General features: G+C 40.9%; 1 protein-coding gene across 13 annotated transcripts in view; it reads right to left on the reverse strand.

Annotated features, from left to right (window-relative positions):
- The window catches only part of Meis2 (Meis homeobox 2), a 221,032-nt gene that overhangs the window by 180,348 nt on the left and 16,703 nt on the right, over positions 1-23,981 (reverse strand). For all 13 annotated transcript variants that reach the window (XM_076570320.1, XM_076570321.1, XM_076570322.1 and 10 more), the window contains one exon: positions 14,892-15,006. In XM_076570320.1, the coding sequence (XP_076426435.1) occupies positions 14,892-15,006 (115 nt within the window). The remainder of the gene's footprint in view (positions 1-14,891; positions 15,007-23,981) is intronic.

The raw sequence follows: 23,981 nt of genomic DNA on the forward strand, positions 1-23,981 counted from the left end.
GAAAATGCATCAGCCGCAAACGTAATCAGTGCAAATGCCATATTGGAGAAACAGGACAGAGGTTAAGACCCGCAGGGGTTTTTCAGCACCTCACCCCAGACCTGTCCGCACCCCAGACCTGTCCGCACCCCAGACCTGTCTCTAGGCTGGATTGTATAGCCGGTGCCACTGTTCATCACCTGCTAACAAAAGCCAAAGAGTCCGTTTGCACACGTGCAAGGACATGCATTTTCCCTCTTCATCCTTTCCCATGGATTTCCACCCATCTCCGAACTCAGACTGGGGGCTAGTGAAATGGCTCAGTGAATAAAGGCACAAACCCTCAGGCCTGCCCATCTGAGTTTGACTCTTGGGACCCATAGAGCAGAAAAAGAGAGCAAAACCCTACAAGTGTTCCTCTGCCCTCCACGTTCGTGCTGTGGCATGGATGTGTGTGCACACACAGGAGAAGGAGAGAGAGAGAGAGAGAGAGAGAGAGAGAGAGAGAGAGAGAGAGAGAGAGACAGAGAGAGACAGAGACAGAGACAGGGACGGACAAGACACAGAGAGACAGAGAAGGGGAGTAATTCAAGAACAATCAGCTGTTGATGAAGGCAAGTGCATTCTGTGCTAGTTTCAGGCTAACCCTCACTTAGTTCATGTCAGGAACAAGTCTGCGGGCCTCTTCATTTCTACATGTGGGAGGAGGCAATCAAATGTGCTTCCTTTGAATCAAACACTCAAGAACTGTTCCAGTCACATCGATTGATACAATGAAGTGTAAGTACAAGGCTAGCTGGCTTCAGAGAATACTCTGTGCAAGAGGAGCTGAAGTCCACAAGACTTCTGACCATGGAGGAAATTGCTCTTTACACAATTGAAAATTGATCCTGAGCTCATGCTGACCCACCTCTTAAATACAACACGAGAGAAGACTCCCTAGGATATTAGCTCTGTCTGAGTGGGTTTCAGTGAAGGCAGCAGAACGGAGGGAGGGCAGTGAATCCCAGAGTGTGTTCCGAGGGCGATTAGTCCCCAGGGGGAATGTGAACGACCATCTTAATGGGTAAGTGGATCTGGGAAGCTCTGGGTTTCTACCCGCTGCAGACTTAAAATGCACATTAGCAAATTAGGGGAGCTGAAAATTCCTACACTAGAGGAAACCCAGCTTTAACCCAGGCTTCATTCTAACCGCAAAATTCTTTTTTAAAAGGTAATACATATTTAAATATCCCAGGAACCATAATTTTTCAACTATTGAAGATAGATATTTACTCCATCTTGTTGAGCCATTTCTAGGTGTTAATAATTACGACACTATAAACATTTACAGAAGTATGTCTTTAGATGCAAATTCCTGAAATGAGGTGATGTTCAAGGGAATTATGTGAAGCACAATCATTTTAGTGCTTAGATTACTCCGGAGAGAATATCAAAGCTTTCCTTTTCTTTCCTTTTCTTTCTTTCTTTCTTTTTTGGCTATTGGAAATGTGTTTCTTCACTAAAAAGAATATCTACTCTTTCAAACAGACAGTATTTCAGGGGAGCATACAGGTCTGCTACTTTGACCATGGAAGACAGAGTGGAGAACTGGTCATTGGCATTCAAAAGGAAGGCGATTATGTCACTACGCATTCACAAACCTTCAATGGGTCCCTATTACCTACCAAACCAAGCACTAAGCCTCCTATTCACTGCCCCACACAATATGGACCCAATTCCCTTTCAAAAAATAAAAATAAAGATTATTATTATCAAAGGCCTTCGACATTAACCACGGCCTCAAGGGTGTGAAGGAAGGAGATGCTTAAGATGGAGAAACTGGCCTCAAGAATCTTCCAGTCAAGCAGGAAGGTAAGTAAGCTCTGGGGTGTTAGTATAGCACCAGAGGCATGAGGAGAAGCAGCTGCTCAGAGGGCAGAACCTTTTCGAGGGGAGCTGGGCTCTGGGGCCTGGGGCAGGGCTCAGGGCAGTGACAGCCATAATTTTCCTTTCCTAAAGATAAATGCAGGACTTTGTTTTAGGATCCTCATGGTGATCTCTGTTGTATAATGTCTCTTTTTAACTACTTTAAGAGTGAATTTTTTTATTTTCTTAAAGTATAATATTTACTTAGTATAAAACACAGAACTATGATTGTCTATAAATTGCAATATTTAAGCCCTACATCTCAAAATCTATCAAATTAATTGTCTTTTATCACCCTTGCCCTCTAGCTGCAGAGTAGAGGATGGGAGACTCACCCACAATGAGCAGCAGATGCGAGGATTTCATGGCGAGCCAGCCAGCCAATGCCAGTGCCCATGTGTTTAACCATGTGAGGCCACATTGCCTATAAATACTCTATGTCCCTGAAAGAATCATTCCTCCCCCAAACATGCACCCAATATCTATACTTCAAAGACTCTGCATGGGCTAATGAGGTCTGTTCTGGTTGACACAAGTCCATACTTCAAAACTTATGGCATAAAAACCAAAAGCTGCCCTGAGTATCTGTCTGCTTTCTCCACCAAGGGAGAGCCGCGCTGGCCATCCTGGGCCATGTCTTCTGCACTCCTTTCCAGACAATCTCTCTGTCAGTTCTCTCCTCCAGCTTTGCTGCCCCTGGCTTGATGCAAGCTTCTTGTGGCTTCTAGACAACTAACTCCCGTTCTGTATTTGCTTTTCTTCTCCTCATATGTAATCTCCATAGTCTGCAAGAGCTACTTCAAAAAGCAAATCTCACCATAACCTCCTTTTGCTTAAACTATTTTAATGCATTCCCCATGTCCCAGACCAGGATTTCCCCAAGTCTGGGTTAAAAATCCAGATTCTCGGGTCTTCCTCTAGAAATCATTTCTGTGGTCAGCCTGGCACTCTGCATTTCCATGCCTGTATGTGCATTACATCACTGGGTATGTCTGATACTTCAGAGGAGTAAGCACCAGTTTGTCGGATAAATGACGGCTCCACTGATCCTCCAGCCAGGCTTTTTCTGTATCTGCTCTCATAAACAGCAAGTCCAGTCTGGTTCTTGCTCTTTGCATAATCATGGCTTCACCCTTCTGAGCCTTTCTCATCTGCTCTACCTGCCCCGTGTCCCCTCTCTATTCACCTGAAGATAACCATTAAAGGCCATCAAGGAAATACTGAAAGCCTCCTCAACTCTGTGAAGCCTTCTACAAATATTTCAGAGCGTATCAATCATTCTCTTTTTAAAGTACATTACAACCTGCATGTTAAATGTAATACCAGAAGCATGCCTGTTTATTTATTTGCATTCCCAAATTATGCAATAAAGCCCTGCTGTGGAAAGCAAACATCTTACTTGATCCAATTCTATGGTCAATAAATGAATGAATGAAGACAACATTCTTTGCATTCTATCATTATTTACCAAGCTTGACTATTTTAAAGTCAATGTATGTCAATTATATAACTACCCTACGAAATAGTTCTTAGTCGCATTTTACAGGTGGGGAAATTAACAGGCAGAGAAACAGTCCTTTGGGAGTAGCAGGGTCAAAGGACAGTTCACCTCCACCAGCTTCAAAGATGGTTATTCTCTCAACACCAATCTCTTTCCTTAAGCATCAGCCAGTCTTCCTGAACTCATCATTCCATGACCCCTGCATACGAACGCGTGCCTCGTAGGAGTTATCTGTGCATCTGCCATAGCACCCCGCACCCCCAGCTTATTGTAGTTAGTCAGATGCTGAAGGCAGGGGCTGCAATGATTTCCATACTTACATGCCCTGAGTCCCTTTGCTTGATAAAGATCTTTGCGCCCTGAATTTAAATAACACGTGCCTAGCTAAGGTCTTAAGGGCTAGGGAGAGAGATACACATCGACCTCCACGTGTGGCAATCAGTCAGGAGGAGATTTCCACAAGCTCTCGTCAGCAGCAACCTATCACTTCACCTTAGGTACACAGAGATTTTAGAAGTTCTCTTTAGTGGGTGGCGTTTGTTAAAAATGTTAGTCGGGAGAGGAAGTAGGAAATTTTGTCCTCCCCACTCTCCTTTTGGAAGCAGTGCTTTTTCAGATGCTTGGCTTTGAAGCAGCAGAACCTGCTCTCCCTATTGGTTCGAAAGGATTAAGGAATAACTATTTGAATTAAGCAAATATTACATTGCTTAGCTCACAGCTTCCGAGACTGTGTGCTTCACAGCCCAACATGGGGTCACATAACCGAATGTGTGGGTCACAAAAATGTGGCACTGTTCAAAGGTTGCTGAGGCTGCAATGACCAAAAATTAATTCAAAAATCAACCCTGTAACAAATCCAAGATGCTCCTGATGGGGCTTGTCCATGTTGCATTCCACAGCTGCACTTGGGTCTTGGTTCTGAATACACAGCATGATTGCTTTGTAGCCTGCAAGCCATCAGGGCATGCATGCAACATCGACCTGTGGGTGCCTGAAACACCTCGGCTCAGACTGGAGGCCATCGTAAGCTATGAAGCGCAGTGTTTTTACTGTATGGGCAAGGTTGTCTGCTCTTATGGAAACATAATGGCTTGTTTGTGGAAAATTTGAATAAAAAAGAATTTTAATACTTTCCTACCATCATTCCTCAGTATGTAAGCCTCAAATTGGTGTGTCTTTGGATTGTTCTGTGTTAGATAGAATGGTTTTAAAAATTGTTTTGAAGTAGCTGTCTTGACTTTGACTAAAACAAAACAGAAAAAAAATAGTAGCGCCGGGAATGTAACTCAGAGATAGACTGCTTGACTAGCATGCAGGGGCTGTGGGTTCAAGCGCCAGTGCAAGAGGAAGAATTACGTACTGGGTTTTGGCTTAGAATTAGGGCAGAAAGTCCAATGATTTCGGAAATGGCCCTATGCTTGTGCCATTTTTCATTTCTTGGAAGCTGTCTTCTCAGTTGATTTTACATTGAAAATATAGATTATCTGTGAAAAAGCTGAGGATGCTCTATGTCTTGCAGTGTCAGATTTAGTTTTTTTTTATGTAAAAATAAACACATCCACATTATAAATGTGTAAATTCGTTTCCATTTTACTAAATGGTAAAATATATGCATATATATGAATTGTTCTAAAATAAAACTCTTATGATTTACTAGCAGTAAATACTTGATTTGTGGGCATATTTCATATACCTATTTATCTGGGGATCACATAAAAGTTTCTCAGGTCAAAAGAGACCACAAGTAGAAAAACATTAAGAAGGCACAGACTAGAGGTAATCGTGTACAGATCCATGTGAACTATCAGTCTTGACTTGATAAATAACTTTAACTCTGAAAATCTCTGATCACTAATGAGATTTTCTGGAACAATTTGGAATAGTTGGCGAGTAGGAATGGATAGTCTGACCTGCTGTCATGCTCTTTGAGTCTTAGTCCACCTGGGAAGTTCAGAAATTAGGGCAGAAAGAGTCCCAAGTGGATGAAGGACAAGGAGGAAGCTGCTTGTATTTACAGGAGGCCACATACCAAGACCACAACCTAAGCTGCCCTACCTATGATTTCTGTCATGTCACCATTAACCATAAAATAAATTCTCATGCCTACTTACTTTCTTGATAAACTGAGAAGGAAAAAGCTCTCTTGAACTAATAGGCAAGAAACAGAATATTATCCTGTTACATGTCATAAATCAAGGACTTAGAACATTCACGCTACATCCCTGATGAAGAACTTCTAACCAGTCTCCTATAAGATAAAGTATAAAAGTAAAATAATAATAAATATGGATGGAAACACTAGCTGCCCAGAGATTGACTCTACAAGATCATCAAGTCCAATCTACCTTCTAGAGGAGGACAAGAAACCAAAGATTATGGAACACACCCAAAAGATGATGCAATGTATCCAAGGTCTGTAGCTAACTAATGTCAGCACAGGACAGGGGAGGGGGAGAATGAGAGAACCAAGTGTTGCTGTTGGTGGGCTGTGTTCTATGCTTCGGCTGTATAATCTCATTTAACATACCCTCCAGGGAAACCTGCATGGTAGTGCTCCCTCATGTTACCCAGCCCATATTAACTAGGACAGAGGCTTGAATCCAAGTCTGTCTCCCAGGCCTTCCTCCCTTTCATTGTAACTGGGACATTAGAGTACAGAGCTCTTGGCCTACAGTGCAAGATCCCTGACTTCAGCCTGGGCAGATGGAAAGGACCATGAAAAGAAGCATACCTCCTGAAAGCTACTTATAAGGAACTAATGTGTGTGTGTGTGTGTGTGTGTGTGTGTGTGTGGTCTTCCTAAGGATGACTAAAAATGGCTTCTAGCTTCCTTTACATGTTTGTGAAAATTAGTGATGTCTCTAAAAGACCCATCATAAACAAGTCATCATAGGGAAATCCCTGTCACATATAATGGAATCTCCCTGATGAGATCTACTATTTAGTCTCTCTCTCCTCTCTCTCTCTCTCTCTCTCTCTCTCTCTCTCTCTCTCTCTCTCTCTCTCTCTCTCTCTCTCTGACAGCAGCAGAAGAAGAAATCCTATCATCAAATTCTGACGCCACGTGCACAGTTAAAGACAACACTAAAGCACTAATGAGAAATATTTCAACTTTGAAGACCTACTATCATCCAAAGGGTTCTAAGTTTGAGCTATATGTCTTTCAGCTCCTTTAAGGCAGTAATGAATACACAGAATGTTAGTTTAAAATGTGTCTTCTGTCCCTTAAGGGATGTAATCAAATTGCAACAGATGCACAGGTACATTGCTAACAGCTCATGTATGTCTAGGCAAACATCACAGAAGCCATAGGTACGGAGTTTTCCTTAATTTGTTTGCCTTGAGAGGGAAAAGAAGGTGATGTCTATGGGTCCTGTTGATAGACTCAAAAGCCAGCTCATGACTGCTAGAGAGCATGGCTGAGTGGGTAGTAGATGGTAGCCCTGCCTCAGAAGAGCTGAGAGAGAAACTAGGGATCAAACACCATCCTCAGAGGACGGTGGAGAAGATGCTCCGACAGAAACAGACATGCTATGGAGTACAAAAGAGCTAACACTGGGCTCATGCCTAGACAGACAGGAAAAACTTCATGGAGGGGGAGATGCTAGAGGGTCAGATTAAGAATGTCCTGGGTAGAAGACCAGCAAGGGAACACTCCTGCTAGGTCTCCCTCGTGGCCTCCCTATGAGGGACTTCTGCTTTCCAATGACTCCTCACTCAGCAGGGATACCGACTACAGGTTTCACTTCCCTTGTAGCAAGCAGCTAAATTTCAGATTTCTCTCTTGCTTGTCACCAGAAAGGGAGTGTGTTGTTCCAGACAACACAGGGATGCATGTTAGTAGGTTAAAGTGGCTGAAAAACATTGTCTGCTGTGACATAAGAAATATTTTCGGAGGTCGAATTAAAGACAGATGTGAGCAGGGGGAAGATAAATACCAAGCTCTCCCACTAACCCCTCCCATAAACAAACAAACAACAAACAAACCGACCCAGAAACCATCTGAAGAGATTCCCTGCGGGCAGAAAAAGGAAGGGGAAAAGGGGGAGGACGGGTAATGTGGTGTTTTTATAGACTGATCTTCCAAAGCAAAGACAATGGGGTGGGGGGAAGAGAACATGTGTATTACAATGTATAGCGCCATAAGGCTGTGTTTGATGCTCTGGAGGGCTTCAACAAGTACTGTTCAGCCAAAAATCAATTGAAAAATCAGCATGATAAGAGAGCTTGAGTTGCCCTATAATAGCCTTAAGACCCCCAAGGCTATTCAAGTCCCTTTCATCTGCCGCACGGCACAGACTCTAGGGGACCACACTTCCCCTCCTTGAGTCCTCTGCCCCTCCGCCTTCCTCACCTACAGCTTTCCAGTCCCTTCGAAATGGCGACTGACAGGGAATGATGATGTTTTCAAGTGGTTTTTGAGACTGTTTTCCTTCTCTGCTTTATGCTTTATCGTCTCTTGACATTTGCACTAAAATGCATCCTGGGCGATCAGTCATAGACTTCCCCAACAGTAAATGGTCAGCCTTAGTCTCCGAAGAGCCTAATGAGTAATAGTGTTGTATTCTGAATGCCTTCGCTGACATACTTTCCACTGCCCTTAATGAAATCACAGTTCAGGCTCATGCAAATGAGACATGTAAGCAATTCGCAGCATTGTTATAAATATACATATATATTTCATTCCAAGATTTCATCTCAATATTTCTTCAATCACTCCTCACAATGTCTGGTTTGTTCAATTTATATTTCTGCTCAGCATTTGGTGCAAACCCCACAGATAAGATACATCTGTCCCTTAGTCACAAATCTTGGCATTTTTACCTTAACGCCATCGTGAAATGAGTGGCTGAATTTACCTTGCTTATTAGCAGCAGTTCCTCATAATCAAACATTTCATTTCCAAACTTTCGGATTTGACATGAGCTGTGGCAACTCAGCAGAGACACATCCAAGCTTAAGGAAGACTTATAAACATGCTGATCTGGGTGAGGGAAGGGGAAGCTAATTGGAAGTCAGCTTCCCTGTGATTATCAGCTTGTTTATGGGGAGGGAGGGCTCTTCAGAATGGCACTGTAAATTCATCCCTGATTATGGTGTTAACACCAGAGCTCCCTTCCACACGCTCCCCCAAGGCCCCCACCCCATCCATTTTGTTCAGTTATAAAGGGTTGTGCACTCTTTCTAGAGACTGACAGTTTCCCATGCTTTGATTTCCTCCAGTTTTAGGAAAAATTAATCAGCTGCACAAGCAGTCGTCAGACTTCACTCCCCTCGTGGCAGAAAGCACACATATTCATTGTCTGCTATAAGAATAAATTTTAGTAATTTTCCCCATGTCAATATGAATATTAGACTGACCCAATTAATATGAAATGCTTCTATGCTGCTGGAACAGACAGTGCTACAGAAAGAACCATTTGCACAACCTGTTCATGATTATGGGCCATAAGGACACAAAGATGGCACACACATTTGTGGGCCATCTGAATTCTTATACGGGAAGGGGAGGGGGAGGGGGAGGGGAGCAGCATGACGTTAGCTTGACTGTCGTGGGTCATGTTTTTTAATCCAGAGTATTGGACATGTAACACAGCAACAAGAGCTGATCATTTTGTTTAATCACCTTTTGGATCTTTGCCAGATGGTCTCTATTGAGAACGCTGCAAACACAGAGACATGCGCTGCATCTAACACGCCACCAGAGCCTTCCCGTAAATGTCTGAGAACTGATTCCAACAAGAATTTAGTCTCAGAGCAGAAAGGGATACATTTAAAAACTCTGTGCATTAACTATACTTTTCCCCATAGAATCCTCACTTGGCATGAATAATTTACCCACTCTTATGCTAATGGGATCATGAAAGTATCCCCCTGTCTTAATGCAGCTATTCTCAGCTTTCAGTAATTACCCCACCCAGTGACAATAACATGGCTTCCACACTGAACAGCCCACTTGTACCTGACAATCAGAAAGATCATGGCTGACAGTGGAAGGATCTAGAACTGGACAGAGACACCCTCAGAACCCAAAGAGGAACACAACCACACAGTAGTCCCGGGAGAGGGTGAAGGTGCGTGGATGGGAGGGGAAGAGTTTGAGGGAAAAAAGACTCTTCACTGTCAAGCCTGCCTTCCTTTCACTTGTCCTCCAGCTCTGACTTAGAGAAAATGTGTTCCTTTTCTAAGGGTGAAAGACACTGCCGATCAGATTAATTCAGAAAGAAAAATCAATGTGTGATATCTAAGAAAGAAACTGTAGTTATCTATAAAACACGTCTACATGAAGTATTTATTTTATCAGAACTTAAATATATATAAATGATGGGAAATTCCCTAAATGATAGTTTTAGAAGAAGAAAATAAAAAGAGGATTGCTGAAAAAAAAGAGGAAAAGGAGAGAAAAAGGAGGGAAAAAAACGAAACGCATTTCGACCTCTGTCCACAAAACTCCATGTTAGGTAGTTCACTGTGTAAAAATTATCAGGCTAAAACATCTGGGAAAGAAAGCTATGAAACAGCAGGGAACGTGGCTGGTTTATTGTTTATCTTTTGTTTATGAGGCAGTATTCAAGTTTAATTACTACTCTAAATTAAACTCTAACTGGCATCAGGAGACATCCCTTTACATGACTAAGTTAAAAAAAAAATCTGGAAATCCCAACTCTGGATTTTTCAAGTAAGTTGATATATATAGGAATGAAATTACTCAAAATTAACAGCAACTATAGCAAGCTTTTAAGCATTTATTGGCAACTGTTACATGATCCTAGGGCAAGTATTTATTAGAAGACTTTAATTTTATTTCTCATGGCGACTATCTAAAACATCCTAAGAACTTCTGCAGAACATACCTAAATGTTTGCTGATGACTGAAGGATGGCTTTCATTTTTATTTAATTTTTTTTGAGGGGGGAGAAAGGAAATGCCACATGAATATTTTATATAGAACAGCTTCTTCTCTGGCCATGTCCAACTGTCAATTATAGTTGGAGTGAAAAAAAATGATGGTAACAATCAGGAGGAAAGAGATGCTATTGTATTTATCATAACTTAGTGACCAGTTTGGGGTGAACTTAACTCTAGGAAAAATAAAAGTTAAAAGCAACTAGCAAAAGATGATGGCAGATGGCGTCTGTCATATTGTATTTAGGGTTATTTTAAAGAGATTGCCGCCACTAGGAAAACATTCCATTGACAGAGTTTTCCTAGACTGAATGAGAAATCCCAGCAGAGAATATTCAGGACCCTCAGTAAGTGGGTTTCCCCCTTCCTCCTTTAAACATATAACTGGACTATTTAAATGTTATTTCCTAACTGCAACACAGTGTAAACTCAAAAGTATCATGATATCTTACACATGCTTGACTGTAAGGGCTTCCATTCATTTCTAAGGGGACTTTTGTAGATTTCAACACTACGGTTGCTAAATAACTGTATAATAACTAAATAAATATCTAGCTGTGGGATTCTAGCCTCATTGCCTGGATGATAGATGGTGACATCAATGGATGGGTCTGGTGGCAGAGTCAAGGGGAACCCTGCTGGCTTGTACAGCCCAGGGTCTTGAACGATTACAGATATAGATGCTAGCATGTTCATGTATTTAGGTTAATCTGGGTCTGGCAACAGTATGGTTAACGTGTGTGTGGTGTGCACTGTGAGCTCAGCAGTTACTGGGCCAACTGTCTCGGTATTTCTGGGAATCCTGCCTATTCACAGTGCAGGGATTGTTCAATTGCTGCAAAATGTACAAAATGAATTTTACAAAAATGAATTGTAAGGAAGGCCCCATTACAACGATTTTACAGCAAAGATGTCAACATCAATTTTTCTTTCATGCATAGCTAATGATTAAAACAGCATATTCCATTTGCCTAAGACAATTTATTTCATATTGGCACATCAAAATATTGAAATACAAAGTTATCTTTACTCTACCCTTTTTATTCACTGCTGCTGAACCCATACCATTGTTCAAACCAGGAAAAATAAAACAAACTTGGCACGAAATACTTAAAACAAAGGCTCATCAATATTCTCCAATTTGTCAACATCTCAATTACAGCACTGGAAAAAATGTAAATTTCATGTGCTCTAAACACTGAGGGGTCTATTCTCCTGCCAATTCACATGTGTAACTCCCATCAGCGTTAATGGGAGTTACACAAACCCATCAATAATAATAATACTTTGTATATATACTGTGCCTTTTATCTAAGGCTCTCAGAGAGCTCTAGGAACAAGGAGGTTGCCGCGTAGGCTTCACTCTGGCAAGGCACACGTGGAACACAAAGCATCTTCAGAATCAGTAGGTACAGAACCAGGGACCCCAAGCCGTATTATCAAACCCCATTTTAGTGACGGGAAGTCAGTCACAAAGGCGGGCAGTTACTGCCCCGAGCTCTGGAGTCTGCACCCTAATTCTACCCTTGAAAAACCAGATTTCCTTCCTCATTGGAATGCGACTAACAAGACAAACGCACTCCCTTTGGCTGCTTTTTGAAAACAGAGAACCCGGTGAATGAAATGCCGGCTTCATAGTTACCCAATTGACTAGTGTGTGGTTGGAAAGACAGTCAGACTTCAAATCTCCCAAGTTCACTTCTTATGGTATTAAAAATCTCATTTTTTTCCTCCTTTCAGTTTATGATGCAAACACCTATGTGAAAAGATAACCTTTCATCTGTGTTACGATAGCTCTTTTCAGTAACAGGTCACAAACGAGGTGTTTTTAGGTTCCATAGTAAAGATCTGTAAGAACCATTATTGTAAAAATATTCACAAAAAAATTACAAAGCAACATAAATGCATGTATTGTTTTATAGCATATGGCTATTAAAGTTTAATTTAAAATGTGTATGAAAACATTGTATTTAGTACAATTCATCCCTATTTCTTCTGTTTATCATAATTTGTTTTGAAATTGAATCGTTTTACAGTTTTCCATATGCCTGTTGTGCTAATAAATTCTGAAGAAGTAAGGAAGTCTCTTGTGAACTGCAAACTTAGATTCCAATGAAACATTATGATATATTTAATATGAAGAACATAAATTTCCCTCCTAGGTTTTCCATTCTACATCAACCCTAAGATCTAACCTATGATAAGCATATGTGATTTCAGTCAATACCTCTGCTGACTTTGCCCTGAAGCAGATAATTAATCTTTCCCACTGAAAGCTACTCTGAGCATTTCGGTGGAACAAAGTATCAAAATATCTTGAAAACATGTTTAAAAGATTATGGGAGCAAAACATACTTAAGTCTGGCCTTCAAAATTTAGGGTCTGCTGTCAGAAACAAACAAAACAAAACACCCAGAACACCTTAATGTATGCATTTTAACCACAGACACAGTGAGCTAGGTAGAAAAATTCTCTTCGCACGAACAGTCTCCATTTTACAGAAACAATAACTTTTCCCCACTTTCTCTCCAACTTTACCACAGTTGAGGGGGACGTGGGGGAGACAGCCTTCCTAGTGCTCACATACATAAGCCCCCGTGTCCATTCTTTAATCCCACAGAGATATGATTAAAGGAACAAAATGCTTGGGGGATCAAATCCTTCAGCAAGGGATAAGTGGATGCGGCTACCACAGCAAGGGGGGCTCAGTGTTTTGTTTCTCCCCAGAGGATGCCTTACATGTCTTCTCTTTCTTGACCAAAAACCCTTAATAAAACAAAACTGACTGACTAAAGTGATAAAACTTGCTGCTTTGTCCGCTGTGGTAGCTAGTCCCCGCTCCAAAGCCTGCATCTTTTCCTCACCTACCTCCTCTCTCTCCTCTCTCTTTCTCTCTCTGACCCTTCTTGTTATCCCTCTCGCCATAACTCAACTAACCCAACAGAACCAGTCAGTTTTAAATTTCAGTTGGGACCTTGGTGACCTGTTAATGAATCTACAGAGAAGAGAAAAACTCACAGTGTTGAGTTATGCCTGGTGTCGCTAGCTGACATGGAGGCAGAAATGCTTGAAGCGTTAACGTAATTGCAAGAATGTGAAAAATGAAGCGCTGGGCTCCTGAGCCAAGTGAAAGGTCAGAGGGAGCCTCACACAGGAGAAGTTTCTGGAAGATAGCCTCATTAGGCCATTAAGTCTGCTTCTCCCCACCCCCACCCCCCATCCCTGCAATGTTGAGGGTGTTTTGTTTTTATTAATAGCTATTTCACCCTTTGTGTTGCCCTAACTTGGGGCAGTGGGGAGGACTGAAGGATTGAAAGCTTTCTGCATTTGACCCAGGGTCACTTGGAACCACAGCTCAACCTCTGTTGATCCACTATTGAATCTACATACATGATACCTTCAAAATATCTTATAATGAAGTTTATTTTACAAACAGTTCAACTGATGCCCTCAAACCAATATACATATAGCTCACAAATTCTTCTATAGCTTGCCATTTGATAGTGCATCATCTGTGAATCACAACATGTTTAAAAAGACAGATTCCAAACAGGATTCCCTTACAAGTAAAAGACATCCTACAAAGGCCAGTTTTCTAGACTCACTTGGAAATTCAGGAGTCCAAAATCCCTGGCCAGAAACATGGAGGAGGGTAGATACTCACAGGACACCAATGACTCCCTTTGAAATGGCCTGTATAATTACAGCTCAAGCTGTAAAACAGTATTTGACTTGGAAGCCTGTCTAATGCTTAAATATTGTGGCCATAAACAGAATCATAATAGAGATAAAATAGACCTAAGAGATCAGACACCATCTAATGTAAAATATTAAAAAGTAAAATCTATATACATTCCTGGACCACATTCAATAATGCATCTTCCTTTAAATGATCATTTTATCCACAGAAGCGTCATCCCTACCAATATATGACTGCTCTCTGTTGTAAACAGTAAAGTTCATTCCAAAGTGCAGAAGGCTTCCTTGACATCTGAACTTCTCCTCCTCACCTTCTGAACTTCTATCTTTTTTCAAATTGGGACAAAAGTCACTATGTCAGCTGCATAGAAGCAGGGACAAGCAATATTTGAAGAATTTCCAAATCCATCTTCCCCAAACAAGAGTCTGTATAAATCTCTCCACCCCACCCCCACCTTGACTGGTATTTCTGGAGTTAATAAGAACAAATTTTTGCATCTTACATGCTTTAGAGGCATGGCTGCTTTAATTATAAAGAACTTCTATAGTACATATTATAAGCAAATATCCTGTTGGTAGTATAATTCCCACTACTGGATTATAGCAGTTAGGTAGGTCTGTCTTTCTGATATACACCAAAGTAGTGTAGATAACCACATTTGTAAGAGAATTGGCAGAACCAATCAATTATTATTGTAATGTGGACTTAAAGATTAGATAGCTCATTCTGAGTCTTTAAATAAAGTAACAAGAGGAACCCCATCTTCCTACCAAGCAGTTGGTAAATTCCCTACATCCTTACCTGCCCCTCTCCTGTTTACATGGACTGATATTGTGAAATGTGGAAGTTATTTTGGTCATGCCTACTTTTGCACAAGGAAAATTCTTAACTTTTTACCTTGCTCACTGCTGTTGTCTCCACTCTGGGAAGCATGGCCCCCACTGGAGGGTCCCGGGGTGCCTGCTGAGTGAGTTGAGGTTGCATCATCATGGTCTCGCCAGGATGAAGGGTTCTGATGTCAGGATGCCAAGGAATTTTCCCACAGTTACCATTTGAGCCATAAATGAGGAACCATGAAGACAGACAGGCACAGAGGGAGAGAAAAAATGTGTACATATTAGTATTTTCAGAAGTGACCACAGGCATGCTATTCTATGCCATCTTTTCCTGTTACATCAGTATATACATTTGTTAAAACTGACATAGCTCTTCTAAGTGTGCACATCCCATTATATGCAGATTTATGCCACAGCAAAGTTAACTTCAGAAGTAAGGGAAAACTGCCTTAAAATGTCTTTCTTGGTGGGTTTTTTTTAAAAATTATTATTATAACCAGGACACATTCTCCTGGTGTTCTCAGACACAAAATCCACAGAACATGAGCCTCTACAAAATCCAATACTCTCTTCTGAAGAGCACAGGACCAACAATGTGTGGTGGGACATCCCCTTACACCTTTTAAATGCATTGCCCTAAAATGATCTGTCTGAGCTCTCTGAACGTTATCAACAGGTAGATTGTGTAAACAACAGAAGCAATAGTAATCGTGGCATCACCATCTCATAAACCACCAAACCCTGTTCTAATTTGCACAAACGATAGTTTTTAAAATGAAACCAACGTGGGCTGCTTGCCACTTTGCAAGCAAGTTGAGACTTTTGCTTTAAGCTACTGAACAGGGGATTCTGGAAGAATCCAAAGGATTGCAAGGCAAACCAGGAGGCACCAGATTCAGCTGCTTTGCTAATATATTCGTCTCCTGTTTCCCCTCCTCTTTCCTGATCATTCCCAATACCACCTCTGTAGCTTAAAGGGAAACAGGAATTCTAATGTACAGGAAGGACTTTATCAGCACCACATGAAGGCAGCCAAGAGATGGAATTTCCTCTGGCAGACAGGGAGAGCAGGAACCACACATGAAACACAGCGGCCTTGGGGCCAAAGCTGTACACTTGTCACCTATGTGCTATGACTTTGACTAAACCTGTGGACCGACAGGCAAGTGTATTCTTTAGGGGTTGGAGTAGACTGTGCAGGACAAAATTTTAAAGATACAGCAACCCCTCAGAGTGCAGCAGCACTTTTTACTGGAATTGGTAAACAATAATTCAGAACAAGCTTAGGCCACCTACAAACCACTTGGCTATGTGAAAGGAATATTGCTGTGATATCAGGACACAGAGTTTATTAGGAAAAAAAGTCGGTCTGTCATTTTCCTCAAGACTAAGTCTGAAATTTACCTACAGTAGATAATGCTACTAAAATAAAACCAGAAGCCAAAATAAGATAAATGAAGGAAATACTCTTCCTTGGAACAACAGCAACGGACATTCCCCCACCCATAGATCTTCTATAAGCAGATTGTAAATTAATATTTTGAATTTTGGCAGATGATAACATGATCCAGATCTCTGAGATCAAGAGTGTCAGTGTCAAATAGTGCTGCTGGCGATATCACCAGGCAAGCCATTGACCCAAAGTCAAGACCTTGAGTAGAAATCACGACTGTAAATATAGTTCAGGTTCAAATCTCTACAATAAAGATGTGATGGAAAAAGAGGATTAAGGAATTAGCTGGGCATGGTAGTACATGCCTATAATCCCAACACTCGGGGGGCTCAGGCAGGAGGATTGCCATGAGTTTGAGTCCAATCTCGACTACACAGTGAGCTCCTGTATCAAAAAAGAGAGAAGGAAAGAAAGGGAGGAAAGACATTAGGGAGGGAGGGACGGAGGGAGGGATGGAGGGAGGGAGGGAGGGAGGGAGGAAGGAAGGAAGGAAGGAAGGAAGGAAGGAAGGAAGGAAAGATTGATTAGGAAGTGAAAGTAAATAGACTATATTAGACCAAGTTGTCTGTTGCTTTGCAGTCTCTTCATGTCAGATATTTACTGGCTGGTGATCAAATAAAAAGCTAGAAGGATTACAGAAGTGGGTGGAAGAGAGAGAAGCGTGGCGTGTGCTTATTCTGCAACAGCGTGGTCCGCAGGACACTTTCCCCTAACTAAACTTTCCAGTGTACACAGCCGGTGATGTTAATTTTATGCACTGCAGGCTTTTTATTAAGCTGGCTGCTATAAAAGCTCCTTACCCCTCATGAAAATTACAATAATTAACCACTAACACCTCAACGATGTTTGAAGGCAAATGTCATCCAACACTATTATATAATCGTTCGGATGGAGCTGGGACAGGTCTTTCTGTTTAAGCACTGGCATGGGGGCGGGGGGGTTCTTGTACAAGCAATTCCTGGAGCTGAAAAGCACTATGACCGTGTTCTTCTCAGCCAGGCCTGGGCTGGACTTTAAAGTCAAGCCTCATTAATTCACAATTTAGTATCTTTTTTTTTCAGTGGCTTTCTGGAGAAAGTGTCTTCTAAAGACACATTTTGTCAATGTTACTAGGACAATAGGTTCCCCCAACCAAGGTAGGTCATTGACTTTCAATGTGGTCACCAAATTTTCTCCAGTTCTCTTATCTACCATTCCGCTATCTCTTCCCTCTTCTCCTCCTCACCTCTCAAAAGCATACTCTCTTGAGAAAGTGTCACATTTCCTTGGTGTCTCTTATGCTATGTTCAGTGGAGTGACTGAAGCATGCTAGTCATCTAATCTGAGAAGGATGGACAAACAGGTCCCTCTGGGCATTCTGGGGTAGAGACTCACCCTAAGATGTCTATATAAAGCTACACATAGTGATGTGATAATACATAAAGACAAACATGGGCAATATGAGCAATATAAACAAAAACTTCTCTGTGGTCATAAAAAATTTTTTTAAAAAAACACACAACTTACAAAGACAACATAAAGCATTACCCATAATACCGGGTTTTTCTTAGATTGAAATATTTGTACATATCAGTTTCCTCCTCCCCCGCCCTGCCCCCCTCCGATAGTTTCCAAGTTTGCATCCTTCAAGAATAACCACCTGGCCCTCTGCCAAATTATAAGCAGAAGCTGAGTGAGTCCTGAACCAGCGTGATATACAAAAGCATGTAAAAACACATGACGTATATACAAAAATAAGAGAGAATTGATTTCTGCATGCATCAGTGTAGATGAGAACTCGAGTATACACATTCCATAATACGTGTCCTGTTCTCCAGCCAAAAGTACCATGAAGACACCCCAGGGCAAGGAGGGAACATGTTTCTATTCCCAACGGCTTTAATAATTGGGAGTCAAAGATGGTCCTCCCCTTGTTCTCTATATAATTGCGTTAAAGAGCAGTGTTACCAGGAGAAAAGCAGTGAATACCGAGTAGTGCACAATAGGAGATTGGAAATAGATACAAGAAGCTCCGTCTCCAGGGGCAGTTTTTTCTATTTGCTGGGCTACAGACTCGCAGCTGATAATGCAAGTTGTAATTAATATAAAAGCAAGAGACAATATGGGCAGAGCTTGTAGTCTCGGGGCCACAGGAGAGCGCTCGGCTGCTCTCCTTGGCTTCTCATTTGCACAGGGCTTCCCCTAGAAAACACAATTCTGCCAGTGTTTTCTCCCTTGAAAGTTAAAAAAAAAATTGATTTAGCACCATCATTGAATTTTGCTAAATCTAGAAAAGAGAACAGAGAGGACAGGAGTCTCTGGGCACAAGAAGCAAATCCTCTACGCACTGCTTTTGTTGAGGCTGAGGATAGGCTGCAATTACCCTTCAAACCAGAACGGCACTTCCATGAGGGTCCTGCCTATAGGATAATGCTTAATAAGTCCTGGCCAATTGGTAGTGTTTCTCATATCCAAGTATTCCCCATAGTGCACAGTTCATTCCTCGGATCACTGGGGTAAAATGTGCATGAGTTTCTAAATAAAACCGTAAAAGTAAAACGTCTTAGGCTTGAAGGAGGAAACAGGAGCCATTTATTGTATTTAAGATTTGACAAAAATAATCTGAGCTCACTTTTTTTTAGACTCCATATGAAAAATTATTCCCTGCAAGTGAGACAGAGGAGAAGACAGAAGGAGAGAATCAACTCTTGGGGCCACCTCTAACAGGTGATGGGACTGGGAATGAAGGCTTCCCTCTTCCCTGACTGTTCTTTTGGACTGATGTCCTTTATCTCTTTAAAATTCTGAAGTCATACAAGATAATTCCCAAGGTCATGTCTACTTACGTCTATCTTGAAAAGTACTTTAAAAATAACCAACAGGTTTTTTTTTTTCTAGAACCAGTATAACTAAATAACATAGAGCCAAGAAGTCCATAGGTAGCTTGAAAGCACAGTCAAGTAACTTAAGATATACATTCATAGCTACACAGTAACAGAAAACACATTCAAAGACATGTTCATTAGCTGAGGAGGCACACAGACTTATCTGACTTGACACATTTAAACAACAAAAGGTAGAAATATATTTGTGTCAATACTTCCAGTTAATATGAACTTACTTATATCCTGTGGCTTTAAGGCCTTTTCAGTTCTAGTTAGCAGTGTAGACAGAATTGTTTTTAAAAAGATGTGAGCACTCTTATCCCAGGGCATTCAAGTCCACAAGTTAAAAATGTTCACGGTATGGCTGGGATAAATGTTGGAATTTCAACTTTTTGATTATGACGTTGACCAAGAACTCAGGATAACAGTGTGTGCTTTTAGAAGCCAGAGTCCTTTTTTGTTTGTTTGTTTGTTTGTTTTTGTTTTTTTGAGACAGGGTTTCTCTGTGTAGCTTTGGAGCCTACCCTGGAACTTGCTCTGTAGACGAGGCTGGCCTCGAACTCACAGAGATCCGCCTGCCTCTGCGACCCGAGTGCTGGGACTAAAGGTGTGCAGCACCATGGCCCGGCTAGAAGCCAGAGTCTTTAAAAATGTAAAGAAAGCTGGAGATTTTGCCTCAACATTTGCACCACTACATCAGTCTTTGGGAATGAGCACAGAGGCACATCTTATGCAAGGATTACATCCTGTGCAAATGATTGCTCCATTGAGTGGTGGACTCTCGAAGAAGACGGAAACACATTTGTTACTGCAAGGAGTGTTATAAAATGCTTTCTATAATTTTGAAATGTGCTGGGATATCCCATAGACTATTCCATATGTAAACAGCCAAGACAACGATGTCAAATAACACCAAGTTTTCTTGTAGCATTGAGTGTCTATATGATTGCCGAGTGCACTTCACTTCCACAGTGATACTGAAGACATACACCAACTGCATAACCTAAATAACTCAAATGATGTAGGAATTCTTGATGAGAAATAAACAGGAACACTTCCAACAAGCAGAAACTTCAGCAGCAACAAATAACAGAAAGCCATGTCCTCCATTAGGGTCTTTAAGAAGGGACACTGAGTTCCAAAGTAAAACTTTCCAACATTGGGTCCCAGAGACTTTGAGTAAAGCATAGCTAACACCTGATATTACACTTCAGTGTGAGAAACTAACAGACAAAAGAAATCACCCGTTATTAATGCTAATATCAAAGCTCATCATCCTTCCTTCATCTTCCATAGGCCAAGAACTCAAACCCAAACCTCTCCTCACTCTGTCCTCACTTCTACTTTTTAAGTAATAATGGAATTTATCTACCAGCATTTTCTGTCAAGAGCAATATCCTGGTGATTCTCTCCTCTGACCTAACCCATTAAAACAATAACAACAACAACAACAACAAATGTATCGACATGAATATACTTGACATATTCAGAAATGCAAAAACAATAGCAGCATATGTTCATTTAAACTTCAGCCCAGAAATGAAAATAAAATGTCATTTACTTATGATGTTATCAGAGCCAGCCAACTTTAAGGTACCTGCCAATTCATATTAATTCACATAATTATATTTTCTTTACTTAATTCTTTCAAAGAAAATAAAATAGAGCTGTTTGGCATTGTAAACAGGAGTGGTATAACTATATACCCATATGCACTACAAACAAGTGTAACCAGGAGAATACATTTCAAACAAGTATGTTTTGGTCATGCAAACCTGATACAAAGATATATGATATCTTTATACATAAATATTATGATGATACATACTTGTCTGTACTATATCTAAAAAGCTGATCTCACATTATATAAAATAGAAAATTTGGATATTAACAATTTTTTAGTACTTTAACAGTCTAGGAAAAACATAATTATTTTACAACAGTTTCCAAGTTGAAACTTAAAATAAATGCTTTCTTGACATGTTTGTTTTAAACATGATAAATTTGAATGTCTGGGAAGCTTAGCATGAGCTGCAGCTGGAAAACACAGTGGAGTTGCCTTTGATTATCATCTATTTTTCCCTCAACAGTATTCTGAAGAATACTATCATAGCCATTTGCTACCTACAACAATTATCCTTATGCTATAGTAAGTGTAGGAGATAAAAACACATCCTAATATTAAAAAATTAGCATCCCTCACGAATTGACTTAACACAGTACAACAACCAAAGTTGCACATTTTATTTTCTCTTTGGTTCCAAACTTGCCCTTATCATCATGCACATAGTGTTTGTTAATAATAAATAAACAAATCCAGTATCCTCACTGGATGTAAAGAATGGAACGCAAGACCACTACGGGTCTCCTTGTAATGCATCTATGTCGTATCAGAATACTTATGTGACATTATAGAATATAAAATTAGCACAATACCCGGTAATAGTACATAAAAGTCATTCCTAAACGTCTGCTGAGAATATTAGCTTTGAAGATATTTATTCAGTCAACAACCTTCATTCATTTATGTTTTCAAGGATGTTAATAAAATGAAAAACTATATTGGCGCTTAATATTCTGCCCTTGATAGTTCTTTCATGCTTTTCAATGCACAGAACTACAAAGTTAGTCTTTCTTTTTTTCTTTCATTCTTTCTCCTTGCCTGCTCCCTCTTCACTCACTCACTCACTCACTCACACACACACACACACACACACACACACACACACACACGCACACACACATGTGTGCGCGCACACACATACACACACGCATGCACGCACAGTGTAGCTTGATACCACTTAATAAGGATAGAGGTGTATGTGTTTTTGGGGTGTCAAACAGCTGTCACAAACTGTCACCTCCACAAGAGAAACCTTGGCACACAATAAATGAAACTACACTTCTTTTTTAGCTGTCATTATTCATAGCCAATAAGTTGAACTGCTCACGGCATTTCATGTGCAAATAAAACCTCGAAGTAGCTCAGTAGATCAGAATAGTGGGCCAACAGAGAAAACAGAGAAAACACCACGCTGTCTGGGTCCTTCTGAAGTGGCTGATCATCACCCTGCACCAGCGTGCAGCAAATGAGATCCAGCCTGGGGCAAGGCATTAAATATGCATATCAAAGCAAATGAAAAAAAATAAACCTGATGACTCAAATTGGACACATTTATATGCTGAAAATGTCCCCCTTACATCACTTTCAGGTAGGGATTCTGTGGTCTTTTCCCTCTCTTGTGACTGAGGGGTTGAGGGATGACAAGTTTGTAGGACCGGGTGAGAAACCTTTAGAAGGAGGCCCTTTGTCGGGAAGGAGGGGGTGGCCTAGGCACAAATGCAGTGGATATGCCTCTGGTACCTAAAATGCTGCAGAGCCTTCAAGGATTTCTCTCTCGTCCCGCATGGAGCACAAGCATGGGGCAGACCTCTCCATTCCCCACTCAGTATGCTGGTGGAACAAATTATGGCTTCATTTCAAAACAAATAGCAGGGGGCTAAAGAAAAAAAATGCTGTAGTTCAGATCTCTAGGAAATAAAAGGCTTTAAATTATGACGCCCAATGAGGTGGCAAGCCCTCACGGATTCAAAATAAATCAGTTGTCATATTTACTTGATTGGGGGCTTGAAAGGGTAGCAACAAATGCTACAGTTGACTCTTTTATCCGAAGATGATGATTGTTAAATTATTCAAGCACTATTCTCTTAGGCACCACCTCCTTCTTGAGTCTGTATTTAAATATTACGCTAGCTTCACAAATTGGCCTTATAGATCAGCCAATACTCTATCTACAACGCCTAGTTTCTCTTATTGCTTCTACGTAAACATCAGCACCCCCTACTCCATACATCCACCAGAAAAACCATTGTCAAGAAACTGCTGTAGAAAACCAACTAGTTACAATCCCACAAAATAACAAGCTTTTGACGCAGAAGGAACTAGGGACCTCTCATGCTCCAAGCCGCGTGGATACATACCCCTCTGTTCCCACCCCCATAATACAAATGCATATGAACTCAGAAACAGAAAGTGATGAAAATAAGTAAAGAACAAAAATAAATAAATATTTAGGAAGCAAGCACTCCTCTTGGACCACAAGAACACACACTGTAGATACAGAGAAGCAAAGGAACTTCTAACAGCTGCTACACCTTTTTGATTTCACCTAATGCATGCAAGGTACAAACCCCAGACCACTTTCCCCATCACCTTGAAACAGATAAAGACAAGTGCAGGAGCTTTTTAGCAGCACAGTATTTATTCTCTATCCGAACTGGACATCCTATGCTATGGTTTCCTTTCATTATCTTCAACTTTTAGGCTGCTGTTTCACGTAGTGCAAAGGTTAATCTTTAAAATCAATGGCTGCTTCTTTTCAAAACTTTTGATAGAGGGAGACGAGAACTCACAGAAAAGCTATTATTCCTCAGGTAGCTCAATTCACTCCTCTTCCTACTCAGGAATTTGGGGGTGGGGAGTGCAAACTACCTTCAAATGTCAATGCCTGTTTAGCTCCTATGGAGTATTAAATTAATATTTCACCCATGAAGTTATCCAGATTATGGCCTGTATCATCTAGGTTGTGAGTTCAAATGAATGTATAGACACTCTGTTCCCCACCTCCTGGCTTGAGTCCCCCCAAATACACTGCTATTCACACCTACTCTTTAACCCCACCGCTCTTGCCTCCCCTACCAACCCTGCCAGCTGCAATCCCTCTCCTGCTTCTTCTTCAGATTTTGAGTATCACTACATATGCTTTTTCTTCCCCCATCACAATCCCTCCATCAGTTCCAAAATAGGATTAAAAACAGAGAGAATAGAAATCTC

Source organism: Peromyscus maniculatus, chromosome 4 (assembly GCF_049852395.1).
Source record: "Peromyscus maniculatus bairdii isolate BWxNUB_F1_BW_parent chromosome 4, HU_Pman_BW_mat_3.1, whole genome shotgun sequence".
Classification (NCBI taxonomy): domain Eukaryota; kingdom Metazoa; phylum Chordata; class Mammalia; order Rodentia; family Cricetidae; genus Peromyscus; species Peromyscus maniculatus.